Source organism: Hemitrygon akajei, chromosome 20, assembly GCF_048418815.1.
Source record: "Hemitrygon akajei chromosome 20, sHemAka1.3, whole genome shotgun sequence".
In the NCBI taxonomy this organism is placed as follows: Eukaryota; Metazoa; Chordata; class Chondrichthyes; order Myliobatiformes; family Dasyatidae; genus Hemitrygon; species Hemitrygon akajei.
In genome coordinates, this window is record NC_133143.1 from 62,837,971 (window position 1) to 62,856,180 (window position 18,210).

The 18,210-nt window shown below is 42.0% G+C and overlaps 1 protein-coding gene across 1 annotated transcript in view; it reads right to left on the reverse strand.

The window, feature by feature from the left end:
• Window positions 1–18,210, reverse strand: part of LOC140713863 (3-hydroxyisobutyrate dehydrogenase, mitochondrial-like) — a 140,413-nt gene that overhangs the window by 101,972 nt on the left and 20,231 nt on the right. The window contains exons 2-4 of the mRNA XM_073024465.1: window positions 15,447–15,607; window positions 12,956–13,065; window positions 5,308–5,429 (exon numbers count right to left, since the gene is read on the reverse strand). Of these exons, the coding sequence (XP_072880566.1) occupies window positions 5,308–5,429; window positions 12,956–13,065; window positions 15,447–15,607 (393 nt within the window). The remainder of the gene's footprint in view (window positions 1–5,307; window positions 5,430–12,955; window positions 13,066–15,446; window positions 15,608–18,210) is intronic.

Genomic DNA, 18,210 nt, shown 5'->3' on the forward strand with positions numbered 1-18,210 from the left:
GACATCACTGAAGTTCTCTGAAAGGCTTAGAATATGATATAAAGGGGAACTTCTTTATTCAGAGGGTAATGAGAGTGCAGAATGTGGATGTGGGTTCAATTGCAACATTTAAAAGAAATTCAGATAAGTATATTTATGGGAGGGATACAGATACTAGACAGAATAATACTTTGGCATAAATGAAATAGGCTGAAGAGCCTGTTTCTATGTTCTAGTGCTCAGTGACTCTATAAGATAACAGGCTACTTTTATTGACTACATTTTCTTACAAGTTTTCATTCAGTATCCAAGTCCATGAACTGTGCCCAGGTAAGGAGTCACACCCATGTAGAACATACAGGCAATAAGCTAAAACAATATCTCAGTGAGTCATGTCACAGAAGTGATAGGCAACTACAAATAGATTTCTATTGTTAATTCTCTCGCCCATAACTTCTGTAATAATTTAGCCTATAAATGCAAACAGCCATTCTATTTTCTGCTTTCATACCTTCTGGACTTCACCATTTTAAAAAATGTCTAATTTTTTTAACTCAATTTCTGCATTTCAAACAGCTTAGACATTTCCAATGAGCTTATTTCTTACTTTGAATGGCAAATATCTGATTGCATTTCCAGGTTTTCAGCAAGTGAACTAATCTATGTTCCATGTACTGATCAAGATAGCATTAAGGCTTGAACAGTAACATTCCCAGCACCTAAAAGCCAGGCAAACTGTAACAAGAGGTGACAGGAGGGAGTTAATTTCCTATCCTTGACATTCAATGTCACTGTGATTGCCTGGATCCCCGCCAATGACAAAGACATCAACTAGACTAGCCACGTTAACAGGGAAGCCACTTGATCAGGTCAGAGGCTGGGTATCCTGTGCCTTATAACTCACCTTGGTAGAACCCAAAGACTTTTCACCATTTCAAAGGCATGACTTAGGAGCATGAAGGAAGAGCATCTGCCTACCTAGGTGAATGCAGCTACAACCACAGTGAAGCTGCTCATAACCACATTTGGAAAAAATGGCCCATCAGATCAATGCTCAGAACACCACTCAAGCCTCCATTCTCCTCCACCAATGGACTACTCTGGCAGCAGTGTGGACTGATACTCCATTTATCTGCGGCATCTGTCATACTGCAATTGCTACCAAAGCAATAAGGGCAGCAGGTGCATAGGATCACCACCACTGCAGATGACCCAGTCATGCACCATCCGAACTTGAAGGAAATCATCATTATCACTGTGCCTAAATCCTGTTTACAAATGTTGTTGTGCAACTTCATCTTCTGAAGGACAGTCAGGAACAAGCAACAAATTTTGGCCTCGCCAGTGATACCCAGATTGTTTGTTCGTTACGTGCCGTGTCGTATGACATGGGCGATCATGGTCTTTCCGTGAAATTTTCCTACAGAAATAGTTTGCCGTTGCCTTTTTCTGGGCAGTGTCTTTACAAGAGGGGTAACCCCAGCCACTATCAATACTACTCAAAGATTGTCAGCCTGGCGTCAGTGGTCACATAACTAGGACCTGTGATCTGCATCAGCTGCTCATACGATCCTTACACCACCTGCTCCCATGGCTTCACGTGACCCCTATCAGGGGGCCGAGCAGGGGTTACACCTTGCCCAAGGGCAACTTGCAGGCTAGCAGAGAGAAGGAGTGTCTTACGTCACCTTTGGTAGAGACATATCTCCACCCCACCTCCCAGACACAACCCTTAAAGTATGTACAAGTATTTCAAAACAACACTTTAGTTTAAGAGCTCCACTAAAATTTTCAAGTACGTATTCATGTGTTTCCAACAGCTCTTCTTTGACTTGGCATAAATCTTTCAGTGATGTGCTTTGTAAATTTTTAAACAAATAAAAAGCAGCAAAGATACTGCTTCCTTTTGGACCTTCTGGAATTCCACGACGTTTAAAATAAAAATGCAGCTTCTTATCTTTACTCAGTTTGACATCGGACCTAGCTCCGGAACATGTGGTGACACTTGCAGGCTGGTCCCAGCACATCCTAAGGTTATGTTGGTTGTTAACGCAAATGGTGCATTTCACTGTAGGTCTCAATGTCCATGCAATAAATAAATAAAACAACCTATTAGTTTATTTATTGAGATACAGTGAGTGCTGAGTAGGCTCCTCCGGCCCTTTGAGCCAAACTGTTCAGCAATCTCCAATTTAACCCTTTCCTAATCACGGCACAATCAATAATGACCAATTAACCTACCTAATGGTATATCCTTGGACTGTGGGAGGAAACTGGAGCAGCCACTGGAAACCCACACCTCATGAGAAGAAACAGACAACAGCAGGACCTAGTGGATTCCAGAAATGTCAGCGAACAAAACTGCAGATCAACAACCCCAAATCTCATTGCATTCAGAATCTCTCCTCTGCAGTTTATCCAGAAGTGTTTGCAGACTTAAACTGCGTCAGTGCACAAGAAATGCCAATTCACAATTCCCCTCTACTGCTGTTCGACTAAAAAGTGATCACTCTTGAACAGCCAAACTGCATGAACGTTTTGGAAAATTTAATGTAACAGAGCAGCATAGCACAGGAACAGGCCCTTCAGACCACGGTGATCTAAACTAATAAAGGTAAAGATATCTAATTAGACAAATTCCTTCTGCCAGCATATAGTCCATATCCCTCCATTCTCTGCACAATCATGTGCCTAAACACTTTTAATTGCCTCTATCATATCTGCCACCGTCACCAACCCTGGAAGCCACAACTATGGATCGAAAAAAATCTCCCCCTTATCAGCTCAAATGCATATCCTCTAGTATTAGACATTGTTATCCTGGGAAGAATACACTGGCCATCTACTCTTTATCTATGCCTCTTATAATTTTATAAATCTCTATCAGGTTTCCCTTCATCTTCTGCTGCTTCAGAGAAAATACCCCTCATTTGTCCAATCTCCCTTTATAGCAATTGTCCTCTTATCCAGGCAGCATTGGTAAATCGACAAATTGGCTTATTATTGTAATATGTACTTGTCTTGCATAAGGTTCATACAGATCAATTCATTACAAATGTGAATTGAGGTAATACAAGGTAAAGCAATAACAGAGTACAAAATAAAATATTGCAGTTAGAGAGTCACATCCTGGTAAACCTCTTCTGCACCCTCGTTTAAAACCTCCAGTGTCCTTCCAATTGTGGGGCAACCAGAGCTGATTGCAGTACACCAGATGCAGTCAAACCAGTTTTACAAAGCTCTTAAACTTAATGCCTTGATTCGTAAAGGCAAGAATGCCACACAGCTTCTTTATTACCCTATCAACGTGCAGCTGCATTCTTGGAGCTATGGATTTAGAACCTGAGATTTCTCTGTATACAATGCTGTTGGGTCCTGCCATTAACTGTGTCTGTCCCTTTATATTTGATCTCCCAAAGTGCAACACCTCACACTTACCCAGATGAAACTCTATCTGCCATTCTCCACCCATGTCAATAACTCATCTCTATCACACTGTATCCTTGGCAATCTTCTATGCAATCCACAATGCCACCAATCTTTGTGCTATCTGCAAACCTCCTAAATCACACATCCAAGTCATTTTATATACACGACAAACAGAAGAGGTTCCACTATCGATCCTAGCAGAACACCACTAGTTACGGACCTCCAGCCAGAATAACACCTTTCTACCACTACTCTTGTCCTTCTAAAGCAGGGTTCCCCTGCCTTTTTTATGCCACGGACCCCCAGGTTGGGAATAGCTTTTCTCTGAGAAGCTGATTCTGAATCCAAATGGCCAAGTCACCAATGCATCTTAAGCTTCTGGATCAGCCTACCATTAGGGAAACATATGTCTAGAATCAGCTCGCTAACCCAACCTCAATCTTAAGCTACCATTCCCATTTCTGTACAGGTAAATAACTGATAGCCTACTTCATGCTGTTCATACAGATCAATTCATCATAACAGTGCAATGACTTGGCCTCCATGGATGTCAGAATCAGGTTTAATATCACCGGTATATGTCATGTTATGTAGCAACAGTACAATGCAATACATAATAATAAACAGTAAATTACAAGTATATATTTTTAAAAGTTTAATTAAATATTTGGGCAAAAAGAGAGAAAAAAAAGAAAAACTAGTGAGGTGGTGTTCATGGGTTCAATGCCCATTCAGAAATCTGATGGCATAGCAGAAGAAGCTGTTGCTGAATCTCTGAGTGTGCATCTTCAAATTCCTGTACCTCCTCCTTGAAGGTAGCAATGTGGAGAGAGCATGTCCTGGGTGATGGGGATCCTTAATGATGGATGCCACCTTTTTGAGGCATCTCTCCTTGAAGATGTCCTGGATGCGGAGGTGGCTGGTGTCCGTGACGGAGCTGACTGAGTATACAACTTTCTGCAGCTTATTTCGATCCTGTGCAGTGCCCCTGCCCCTATACCAGATGGTGATGCAGCCAGTTAGAATGCTCTCCAGGGCAGATTCAGGCATTAATATAGCCGGGCATTCGAAGCTGGTAAAGACTGAAAATTAAGCACTTGGGAATGGGAATATATAAGAATTCATTCATAGAACCATAAACCGCCATGAAGTACCTATAGAGAGGAATAAAGAGCCGATGTTTCAGGGTGAGACTCTTCACCAAGGCCCTATAAAGGGTCTTAGCCTGGAACTTTGATAGAATGCTGCCTGATCCACTGAGTTCCTCCAGTAATGATGTGTTACTGTTGATTTCCAGCATCTGCAGAATCTCATGTGTTTGTGAACAGTCATGGTTTCCTGACAAAAATTCAACAAAACTACATAATCAAATCAAAATTTGATATTTTTTCCCTCTGTAAATCATTGAGACTGAAGTTATAGCCTGTATTTATATAGCAGTACATCTCTCCACCTATTGTGAATTTGCTTGTGTTATTTAAGATTTGCAATTGCATGCATTTTGTGCCAACATAACTTTGTCACTGCATTCAAATTACAATGCTACATTTACCGTGCACGTAATTTTGATTTGAATCCCATCTCCAGAGTAGGAGATATTGTGTTATGATCCTTTACAAGTCCAGTCATTTTGTCAACTGACCTTTAACCTTCATGCCTTTCCTGCAAATTCTTGGTTATTGAAGTTTTTAAACCATGTAACCAGAACGATATACCTGCCTAACCTTCTGTCCAAGCATACATTAAATTTACATTGCAAAATAAAATTGAGGCCCTGGTTTCTGCTCTGATCAGTAAGATTTTACGGCCATCAGGAAGTTAAGCACACTGTACCTCAATGATGGACAGCTTTCTTGCAGGCATTTCCTTTATGCAATTATCACCTATAAGGACGCATACCTCCTGATACAGGCGCATCCATGAACAGTGCTCCAGTCTTTTCTGCTGCCTTGGCCATTTCCTGAGAAACTGAAGGATCAATGGTGCTCGAATCAATGAGCAGTGATCCTTTCTTGACTTTCCTATGAAGAAATACCAGATTAGTTCAAGATAAAGAATATCTTTAAAACATTTGACACTAAGCCACAGGGCAGCATGGTAGTGTAGTGGCTAGCACAACGCTTTACAGTACACGTGACCTGGGTTCAATTCCTGACACTGTCTGGAAAGAGTTTGTACGTTCTCACCATGACCACGTGGGTTTCCGCCGGGTGCTCCAGTTTCCTCCCAGACCAAAGACATACCGGTTGGTAGGTTAATTGGTCGTTGCAAGTTATCCTGTGGTTAGGCTAGGGTTAAATTGATGGGTTGATGGGCAGCATGGCTAGAAGGACCAGAATGGCCTACTCCACATTGTATCTCAATAAATCAATCAATCAAAAACAATAAATAAAGCAGAGGTTGGTAGGCTCTTGATTAATAAGGGGCATCAAAGGTCATGGGGAGAAGGCAAGAGAATGGGGTTGCGGGGGAGAATAAATCAGCCCTGATGGAATGGGCCAAATAGCCTAACTCTGCTCCTACATTTCATGGTCTAATTCTGTGAAAAAAAATGCTGTACTCTTATGTGATGTAAAAACAAAACCAATTTAGTGGCTAAATCATAGAAAATAAAACTAAACTTTCACTCTGCTTTTAACATGGCCAAAAGGAAGAGTATCTCTGACACTACCTGCATATTTACCAATAAGCTCCAGTGAAGATCAGAGTATCGGACATTTTCTGGTGAGGGTTGAGGATTGAAATATGGACAAGGCTCCTGCTAAACCTTTACCCTCTCTAGTCTACTTATTTTAAGGAAACTTGACATGATTGGTTAAAAAAAATAACAGCGTCAGCAGTACTTTAACCATTGGCCAGAGGTGCAAGGCGATCCAATTATCAAATAACAAGTTGCCACATAATATGCAATTCCATAATTTATACTGAAAAATCAGACTCCCCCCCCCCCTTTTTCCTTTCAAATAAAAGTGATTTGCTTTTGATCCATTGCACCAGTTGCACTCAAAAAAAAGGATGTATTTTAAACTATAATCACCTCAGCTTCTCTACACTTACAGACAACAAGTTCCAGAACACCACTATCCTCAGGGTAGATAAAAATTCTTGCATCTCTTCCAATTCTTCAGCAACTACTTCAAAACTACATCTCTGGTTCAGATTTTCATAAATGCTGCCTCACATGCTGAGCTCATCCAGTATTTTGTGTGTGCTCCTCTTGATTTCCAGCAGCTGCAGAATATCTCGTTTATTATACGCAATAGAATTGATGCTCAGAATCCTTCTAAACAAAATTAAGCTAATCAATTAATATCATTATATTCTAAAGACTTTTACGAATAGTACGAAGTTCTGCATTTGATCCACAGATCCAGATTGAAAGATGGTAATCTGGACCCAGGGGTCAAATGCAAAACTCCTAACACTGTACTCTTCCTTTTGTGGAACATATTAAAAGCTGTCAAATGCCCTGCCATGTCTATATTACGCATTCTTTCAGTACGGAGCACAGGCTAGGAATAGAAGAGATGGCTAAATAGTATATAACAGATTGCAAACCCAACTTTGTGTCTCAGTGTCAAAATAATAATAGCATTTGAGCTCAAGACCGAAATGTGCAATGTTTGCATGTTTCTCGAGAAACAAAATACTACACAAGAATCATTAATTAAGATAGACTATAAAACTGTACATTTGAGGCCAATTGATCCATTGCACCTGTTCCAACCAAAAAAAGGACTATTTTATACTATAATCACCTCAGCTTCCTCTATACTTACAGACAGCAAGTTCCAGAATATCACTATCGTCAGGTTAGATAAAAATTCTTGCATCTCTTCCAATTCTTCTGCAATTACTTTAAAGCTACATCTCTGGTTCTTGGCTCCTCAGAGAAGGGAAATTATTTAGTCCCTCACAGGTTCCTTAAGGTTGTTATCAGACTTCCAATATAACTCAGAGTCCTGCCATGTGCAGAAGTTCGCTGATGACACGGCCATAGTGGGGTGTGTCAGGAATGGACAGGAGGAGGAGTATAGGAAACTGATACAGGACTTTGTGATATGGTGCAACTCAAACTACCTGCGTCTCAATATCACCAAGACCAAGGAGATGGTGGTGGACTTTAGGAGATCTAGGCCTCATATGGAGCCAGTGATCATTAATGGAGAATGTGTGGAGCAGGTTAAGACCTACAAGTATCTGGGAGTACAGTTAGACGAGAAGCTAGACTGGACTGCCAACACAGATGCCTTGTGCAGGAAGGCACAGAGTCGACTGTACTTCCTTAGAAGGTTGGCGTCATTCAATGTCTGTAGTGAGATGCTGAAGATGTTCTATAGGTCAGTTGTGGAGAGCGCCCTCTTCTTTGTGGTGGCGTGTTGGGGAGGAAGCATTAAGAAGAGGGACGCCTCACGTCTTAATAAGCTGGTAAGGAAGGCGGGCTCTGTCGTGGGCAAAGTACTGGAGAGTTTAACATCGGTAGCTGAGCGAAGGGCGCTGAGTAGGCTACGGTCAATTATGGATAACTCTGAACATCCTCTACATAGCACCATCCAGAGACAGAGAAGCAGTTTCAGTGACAGGTTACTATCGATGCAATGCTCCTCAGACAGGATGAAGAGGTCAATACTCCCCAATGCCATTAGGCTTTACAATTCTACCGCCAGGACTTAAGAACTTTTTAAAAGCTATTATTAATGCTTTTTGAGACGGTGATTTAGATGCATATCATATTTTTTTACTGAGTTAAGTATTGTATGTAATTAGTTTTGCTACAACAAGTGTATGGGACATTGGAAAAAAAGTTGAATTTCCCCATGGGGATGAATAAAGTATCTATCTATCTATCTAGCTGGGGATGGTTATGGGGACAAGCTCTCACTACCTATGAAATGCTCCCAATGGCGCACGCCTCAAATAGCCTCTGACAACCAAGCCCAGCTCCTGGCTTTCACGTGTGGCTCAGTTACTAAGCCCAGTGGAACTGTTTCTACTAACAGGAGAAGGAGAAAAGGCAGGTTACCAGCACCTTTAAACCAGTTGCTTTGGGCAATGAGGCCAATCAGCTGTGGTTGGCAGCCTATCCTTGAGAAGGAAAACTCTGATCTCAAACCGCTGCTCCCTTATGGCTGTACCCACTCATGGGGAAGGCTTCTGGAGTAAACCCCCCCCCCCCCACCCCGAGGGAAAAATCCGGAGCTGGAGTTCCTCAGGCAGTCCTACTTTGAATCCAATGCTGACTGACAACTCCTGCAATGCTGCTGGTACCAAACCGTATTGGTCTTTGCCATTCCTTTGGGTTCACTAGATGCGTGGAGAGGGGGAGCCTACTGCATGGGCAATAGCTCACTCCCCATATCGTACTGCCCTGGCTTGCATATCTAGACAGCTTGGATGCAATACACAAAATCAACTCTAACTGAGGGAGACCTCAGTCCCTCACAATTTTACATACTTCACTGGAGGATACACTATCCCATGAAAACAATGCAAGTCCATCCAATCTTTCCTCATGGATATAATTGTCCAGTGCTGTCAACATCTCATAAGTTTCCTGTATACCCTTTCCAATGCAACCACATTTGTCCCATGAAGTGGTGACCAGAACGACACACAATTAAACCATTGCTTACAACTCTTGCACGAATTCCATGTTCTAATGGTTTATGCTTCAGATAAAGGAAACTACTTCACATGTCAAAATTAGTGATGCAGTTTTTTTTTAACAGAGAGTGGTGAGTACGTGGAACACCCTGCCATGGGGAATGGAGGAGGCAGAATCATTTGGGACATTTAAGAAAATCTTAGATAGGTACATGGATGATAAGATTTCACTCTCTCTGCAAGCTACACAACTGGACACAGACATGCACTGGTCAACCTGCAGTGTAAAATACCAGGCTTGGAGCTGCTGAGGGAGACAATGAGCATTCACTGAACCTGCTCTGCTATTAAAGGATTGAATCATAACCTCATTCCATACAGTTGTCAATAAAGATCCATTCCAAAAAGACAGCTATCCAAGGTTATATAATCAAAGCAAAAGACATAACCAAACTAAAATTCTGTGCAATACTAGAGATCTGCAGAGTTACAGTTCAAAAGTTCAAAGTAAATCTATTATCAAAGTATGTAAATGTCGCTAAATTATATTACTGAGACTCATTTCCTTGTAGGTATTCATAGCTGAACAAATAAATACAATCGAATCAATGAAAACCTACACACAAAGAAAGGTAAATGATGGAGATACAAAGAGAGAGAGAGACAGACAGACAGACAGACAGACAGAGTCCACGCTGGCTTGGGAGTGCGATGGTTGAGGGGTAATAACTGTTCCTGAACCTGGTGATATAGCACCCAAGACATCTGTGCCTTTTTGCACAGTATCCAGCATGCATTTTTATGCCATCCATTGCCCTCAACCAATAATTATTATTTATAACAACGTCCTGGAATATTAAAGTGAGCAGACCACGTGAAACGAAACCAAATGCAGTCCATTTTCTTCCTATTCTGATTACCGAAGAGATTTCAAACGTTCACAAATCTTTTGAAAACAATAGAAGCTTACGCAAGTAAAAGCAAATTAACGTATTGGCAAATCACAAACAAGAGAAAATCTGCAGACGCTGGAAACCCAAGGAACACACAGAAAATGCTGGAGGAACTCAGCAGGCCAGGCAGCATCTACAGTAAACATTTCAGGCAGAAACCCTTCGACAGGACTGGAGAAAAAATGCTGAGGAATAGCTTTAAAAGGTAGAGGGAGGAGTGAGAGAACCACCAGGTGATAGGTGAAACCTGGAGGGCGAGGGATGAAGTAAAGAGCTGGGAAGTTGATTGGTGAAAAAGACAGAAACTGAGTGTGGTGTCAAGAAGCCCTGATTAAACTTGGTTAATGGGCATCAAGATGAGAAACAGTTCTCTTGGGGGGGGGGGCAGTCTGTGTGGAATAGGCCATTCTGGCCCTTTGAGCCATACTGCCCAGCAGTCTCCTATTTTAATCCTAACCTAATCACAGGAACATTTTTTTCCTCACAATCACCAATTAACGTAACAACCAGTACGATCTAAGAATGTGGGAGGAAACTGGTGCAGCTGGAGGAATCCCACATGGTCACGGGGAGAATGTACAAACTCCTTACAGGCAGTGGTGGGAATTGAAACAAGGCTGCTGATACTGTAACCACTATGCTGATTGAACCAATATGCCTATTGTGTACTGTAATACCCAAGTAAGTTGATAAAAGCATAAAGATACGGAATCACATTGTTAACAGTACATTAGGAGGTTACAAACGGCTACAAATAAGTGAAGGGGCAAATGAAGTATACATGGAAAATAGCTGTCAGACATTCAGCCATTTGAGTAGCTCCACTCTTTAATATAACCATGGCTGATCAACCAAAATCAGTACTATGCTCCTATCTTCTTCCTGTATCTCTTCAAGCATGAGAATGGCATCAAACTTCTTCTCCAATATATCTAATGATTTTGCCTCAACAGACATCTGCAGTGGTGAATTCCACAGGTACTCCATTCATTAGGTGGAGTTCTCTTCTCATTTCATTCCTCAATCACTTACTTCATACATGACCACGAGGAGCAGAACTAGGCCATTTGACATACTGAATCTGCTTCTCCATTAGATAATGGCTGATAGGTGACAGGTGAAGCCAGGGGAGGGCGAAGTTGGGATGACGGGTGAAGGCAAATGAAGTGAGAAACTGGGAAGTGATAGGTTGAAAAGGTAAAGGGCTGAAGAAGAAATTTCATAGGAGAGGAGAAGAGCCAGCTTATACTCCTTCCCCTTCAGTCCTGATGAAAGGTCTCAACTTGAAACATCAACTGTTTATTCCTCTCCACAGATGCTGCCTGGCCTGCTGTGTTCCTCCAGCATTTGTGTCTGTTACTCTGGGTTTCCAGTATCTACAGAACCCCTTGTGTTTAAGATTTACTGATCCGTCAACTATTTTCAGATTACAACCTTCAAGGTTCTAAGTTTCAAATTTGCTTCCTGATGTAACTAGATCTGGTGACTAAGTATAGTACAAAAGATCCAGGTATGACCTCTGGAAAGCCATCTTACATTCAAGTGTCCATTCCGAACAAACTGGAATCAGAGAATGATCATTGACAGCTGTGGCAGGGCTTGAATGCTCTCAACTCCTACAAAGGACGGTCAGAAACTTTAAATTTATCGGTGTTACTTTTCAGAGGATCTGTACATGCAATTATGAAGAAAGCAAGACAGTGTCTCTGCTTTCAGAGAAGTTTGTGACGATTCAGCATGTATCTAAAACTTTGACAAACTTCTATAGATGTGCAGTGGAGAGTACATTGACTGGTTGCATCATGGCTTGGTATAAAAGCACCAATGCCTTTGAATGGGAAAACCTACAAAAAGTAATAGATACAACCCAGTCCATCAGAGTAAAGCCCTTGTCACCATTGAGCACATCTACAAGGAGCAGTTCTGCAGGAAAGTAGCATCCTGCATCAAGGACCCCCATCATCCAGGTCCTGCTCTCTTCTCGCTGCTGCCATCATGATGGAGGTACAGGCTGCATCACTGTCTGGTATGGGGGGGGGGCTACTGCACAGGACCGAAAGAAGCTGCAGAGGGTTGTAAATCTAATCAGCTCCATCTTGATTACGAGCCTACAAAGTACCCAGGACATCTTCAGGGAGCGGTGTCTCAGAAAGGCAATGTCCATTATTAAGGACCTCCAGCACCCTTTTCTCACTATTACCATCAGTTAAGAGGTACAACAGCCTGAAGGCACACACTCAGCAATTCAGGAACAGCTTCTTCCCCTCTGCCATCCAATTCCCAAATGGACATTGAACCCTTGGACACTACCTCACATTTTTTAAAATAAATATACAGTATCTTTTTTTTGCACTTTTTAAAAATCTATTCAATATGTATACTGTAACTGATTTATTTATTATTATTATTATTTTCTGTTCTAGATTATGTATTGCATTGAACTGCTGCTGCTAAGTTAACAAATTTCATGTCACATGCCGGTGATAATAAACCTGATTCTGAGCTTCAGGACCCACACCACCAGGTTCAGGAACACAACCATCAACCATCAGGGTCTTGAACCAGAAGGCATAACTTCATTCAGCCCAACAATGAACTGCTCCACAACCAAAGGACTCATTTTCAAGGACTCTTCAACTCATGTCCTCGATAATTATTAATGCTTATTAATTTTTTATTGATTGATTTTTAAGTATTTGCACAGTTTGTTGTCTTTTGCACATTGGCTGTTGGTCTTGTTGTTTGTGGTTTTTCATTGATTGTACAATGTCTCTTTGTACTTACTGTGAATGCCCACAGGAAGAGTGATTCTCAGGGTTGTACAAGGGGACTTTGATAATAATGTTACTTTGAGCTTTGAAGCTCAATGTTGAGTTGGGAGAGCTTCATCCCCTTTTCTTCTATCATTTGTACTGCTTCACGTGACAACTGGCTGATCACCATTTCCTTAAGATGTCATAGTACAGGACTTGCAAAAAGTTGTTACTTACTTCAGAATGCCATTTGGTCCAGTGTAGACTTCAATCACATTTGGACTTGACGGCAACATTGTTATAACTCGATCAGCTCGTTCAGCCACAACAGCCGGAGAGTCCACAATCTATCACATAAAAGCGGACAAAACCAGTCAAAAATGATCCTTGTTGGGATAGCAGATAAAGAGGTAACAATTTTAAAATTGAATTGAGTTGCCTTTATTTCTTACATCCTTCACATACATGAGGAGTAAAAATCTTTATGTTAGTTCTCCGTCTGAATGTGCAATTTATAGTACTTTGTAACAAATAGTATATACAACAGAACAGTCAATATAGCTTAGAAATACATTTATGTCACCACGAATTAATCCGTCTGAAGGCCTGGTGGAAGAAGCTGTCCCTGAGCCTGTTAGTCTTGGCTTTAATACCACGACACAATTTCCCGGATGGTAGCAGCTAGAACAGATGGTGGCTGGGGTGACAAGGGTCCCCAGTGATCCTATGGGCCCTCTTATGCACCAGTCACAGTAAATGTCCTGAATAGTGGGAAGTTCACATCTACAGATGCACTGGGTTGACTCCACCACTCTCTGCAGAGTACTACGATTGAAGGAAGTACAGTTCCCATACCAGGCAGTGATGCAGCCAGTCAGGATGCTCTCAATTGTGCCCCTGTAGAAAGTCCTTAGGATTTGGGGACTCATGCCAAACTTCTTCAACCGTCTGAGGTAAAAGAGGCGCTGTTGTGCTTTTTCCACCACACAGCTGATATGTACAGACCACAAGAGATCCTCATGATGTATATACCGAGAAACTTAAAACTGTTCACTCTCTCAGCCCCAGATCGATTGATATCAATAGGTGTGAGCCTGTCTCCATTCCTCCTGTAGTCTACAACCAGCTCTTTTACTTTTGCAACATTGAGGGAGAGGTTGTTTTCTTGACCCCACTGTGTCAGGGTGATAACGACTTCTCTATAAGCTGCCTCGTTATTATTTGAGATAAGGCCAATCAATGTAGTATCGCCAGCAAATTTAATAGCAGATTGAAGTTATGGGTGGTGACACAGTCATGGGTATACAGAAAGTAAAGGAGGGGACTTAGGACACAGCCCTGGAGGATCCTGTGTTGAGGGGCAGAGGTGAGGAAGCCCACTCTTACTACCTGCTGGCAATCTGACAGGAAGTCCAGGATCCAGCTGCACAAGGCAGGGTGAAGGTCGAGGTCTCTGAGCTTCTTGTCAAGCCTGGAGGAAATCATGGAGTTGAATGCTGAACGGTAGTCCAAGAATAGCATTCTCACAGAAGTATGCCTCTTCTCCAGGTATGCAAGGACTGTGTGTAGAGCTGTGGCTATTGAATCATCTGTCGATTGGTCATGTCGGTAGGTGAACTGTTGAGGGTCCAGTGTGGGTGGTAGCAAGCTGCAGATGTAGTCCTTGACCAGCCTCTCAAAACATTTGTTTATTATTGAGGTGAGTGCGACAGGACACCAGTTGTTCAGACATGTTACCTTGGTCTTTTTAGATACAGGAACAATGCTGGATATTTTGAAGCAGGAGGGCACTCTTTCAAAATATCTGCAAACACACCAGTCAGTTATGCCTCGCACATCCAACTACCTGCCGAGGATGCCGTCCGGCCCCGCAGCCTTGCGACTGTCCACTTGTTGGAAACACCTGCAGACTTCAGCCTCAGAGATGACCAAGGTGCAGGACACATTGGCGGCTGTCCTCAGGGGCTCAGTGTTGGTGATATTCGAAAATATTCATTCTACAAAGTTTAAATTAATTTCTAACACATGCTCCTTTAATTCCTTGGTCCTTCAACATGGGAATTAAGCAATATTTTATATGGGACAATATTACTTTTTGCAGGCATTTGATAAACAATACTTCCATACTTCCTTTATCAATCTTTTCCATTACCTCACACTTGTCTGGATTAAAATTAAACAAAATGCAAACAAGTACCAGGACATTCTCTACAAGTACCAAGCAACATTCTCCACAAGTACCAAGCAACATTCTCCACAAGTACCAAGCAACACTCTCCACAAGTACCAAGCAACATTCTCCACAAGTACCAAGCAACATTCTCCACACAGTGGCAGCAAATTAAATACAAATTCCTGAGCAACACACCCACACAACCTCACCCTTTCTGAAACAATTATCCTGACCATTTCTAACAGTTGACCCAAATGAGTGTCAAGTTCTCAAGTCTACTCCTTTCTAATCCTCAGGCATCAACTCCATTTGCCTTGATTACCTAAAATCAGGGAGCAGAGGACAAACACTTGTCCAAATGTCCAAACAAATGTCTAAACACTTCTGGTACCCTTTTCAGAAATCCATCAAGGACTGGTTTCTTGTTTCATCTACGACAGCAAGGTAACAATTGATCCAGGTGGAACTGAGTTGCAGAACAAAAGGATTAAAATGATTTACCTTCCAATGGTTGCAGTAAACAATAAAGATTAAATATACCATGCTTGCAGTTACCTGTGCTCCCAGATCCTGTACTGCCTTGCATGACTCTGGGAAGACATCAGTTGCAATGACGGGATAGCCATGTTTTATGAGGTTCTGCGCCATTGGACTTCCCATGTTGCCCAGTCCTACGAATCCCACTGTTGTTTTAGAGGCCATTGATCTGGAAGATACTATTAGCCCAACAGTTTTTAATAATGGCACAGAGATGCAGTTCATAGTTTTCATCTTACATTTAAAGTTTATAACAAAATTGAACAATGACATAAAAAACAGTTTGAGGGTGGTTTTACTGTTACACCATGCACAGCATATAGTACTATTGTCCTGATGCAGAAATGTTGACCAAAATTCAATATTAATTTATTATCATTCTTAGAGTCATGAGTCATAGAACACCGCAGCGCAGAACAGGCCATTCAGCCCATCTAGTCCAGCCCTCTTTACCCCTCCCATCCAAGTACTTAACCAAATTTCTCTTCAATGTTGAAATCGACCACGCATCTACTTGCCTTGGCAGCTTGTTCCAGACTCTCATCACTGAGTGAAGAAATTATCCTTCATATTGCCCTTAAATATTTTACCTTTCACCCTTAACCCAGGACCTCTAGTTGTCATCTCACCCAACCTCAGTGGAAAAAGCCTGCTTGTGTTTACCTTATCCATACCTCGCATAATTTTGTATAGCTCTATCAAATCTCCCTTCAATCTTCTATGTTCAAAGTCCTGACAACATCCTGGTACTTTTTCTCTGTACTCTTTCAATCTTATTTACATCTTTCCTCCAAGTAGTTGACCAAAACTAGACACAATACTTCAAACTAGGCCTCAACAATATTTTATACAATTTCAACATTAACATCCCAACACCTGTACTTGATATATTGATTTATAAAGGCCAATTCATCAATAGCTTTCTTTATAACCCCATATAGTAATGCCACTTTCACAGAATTATGGATCTGAATTCCCAGATCCCTCTTTTTTACTGCACTCCTCAGAGCCCACCACTCACTATGTAACACCTAACCTGGTTGGTCCTCTCAAAGTGGAACACCTCACACCTGACGGCATTAAATTCCATCTGCCATTTAACAACCCATTTCCCAGCTGGTCCAGATCCTACCTCAAGCCTTGAAAGCTTGAGGTTTCAAGCTTTCTACGACACCCTTAGTCTTGGTGTCATCTGCAAGTTTGCCGACCCAGTTTACCACATAATCAGCAAGATCACTGATGCACTGTAGATAATAAACAGCAACAGACCCAACACTAATCCCTGCAGCACACCATGAGTCACAGGCCTCCAGTCAGAGAGGCAACTATCTGCTACCACCCTCTGGCTTCTCCTGCGAAGCCAATGTCTAATCTAATTTACTACTTCATCTTGAATGCTGAGTGACTGAACCTTCTTGACGAACCTCCCTTGTCAAAAGCCTTGCTAAGGTCTATGTAGACAACATCCACTGCCTTATCTTCATTAACTTTACTTGTAACTTCCTCAGAAAAGAACTCTAAGATTGGTTAGACATGCCTTACCATGCACAAAGCCATGTTGATTATCACTGACTATCCATCTCTGTCTATCCAATCAATGTCTATTGAAATACTTGTATATCTGTTCCTTTAGAACACCTTCCAATAGCTTCCCACTGCTGATATTAGGTTCACTGGCCTATAATTTCCTGGTTTAATCAGAGTCTTTCTTAAACAATGGAACAACATTAGCTATCCTCCACTCCTTTGCAGACTTCAAAGCCAAACATTGTGGTGCTGCCAACATTGTGGCCTCTCTCCCAGATGAGCTCAATCACTTTTACGCTCGGTTCGATGTGACTAACTTTGAGCCTCCAAGGAAAGCCGCCACTACAACCTGCAACCTGGTCATCTCTGAGGCTGAGGTACGCAGATGTTTCCAACGAGTGAACAGTCGCAAGGCTGCAGGACCGGACGGCATCCCAGGGTGAGTACTCAGGATGTGCACAGCACAACTGGCAGGTGTGCTTACAGATATTTTTAGTCTCTCCCTCTCCTAGTGTAGAGTGCCCTCCTGCTTCAAATTATCCACCATTGTCCCTGTACCAAAAAAGACCAAGGTAACATGCCTGAACGACTGGTGTCTGTCGCACTCACCTCAATAATAAGCAAATGCTTTGAGAGGCTGGTCAAGGATCACATCTGCAGCTTGCCTCCACCCAAACTGGACCCCCTACAATTCACCTACCGACACAACCGATCGACAGACGATGCAATAGCCACTGCTCTACATATTGTCCTTTCACATCTGAAGAAGGAGGAATTCAAAATGCAGAGATGCAAAGGGACTTGGGAGTCCTTGTGCAAGATACCTTAAAGGTTAACCTCCAGGTTGAGTCAGTTGTGGAGAAGGCAGATGCAATGTTGTCATTCATTTCTAGAGGTATAGAATATAAGAACAGGGATATGATGTTGAGGCTCTATGAGGCACTCGTGAGACCACAGAGTACTGTGTGCAGTTTTGGGCTTCTTATTTTTAGAAAGGAAATACTGACATTGGAGAGGGTTCAGAGAAGATTCACGAGAATGATTCCAGGAATGAGAGGGTTACCATATGAGGAACGTCTGGCAGCTCTTGGGCTGTATTCCCTGGAGTTCAGGAGAATGAGGGGGGAAATCTCAGAAACATTCTGAATGTTAAAAGGCCTGAACAGATTAGATATGGCAAAGTTATTTCTCATGGTAGGGGAGTCTAGAACAAGAGGGCACGACTTCAGGATTGAAGGAGGTCCTTTTAGAACTT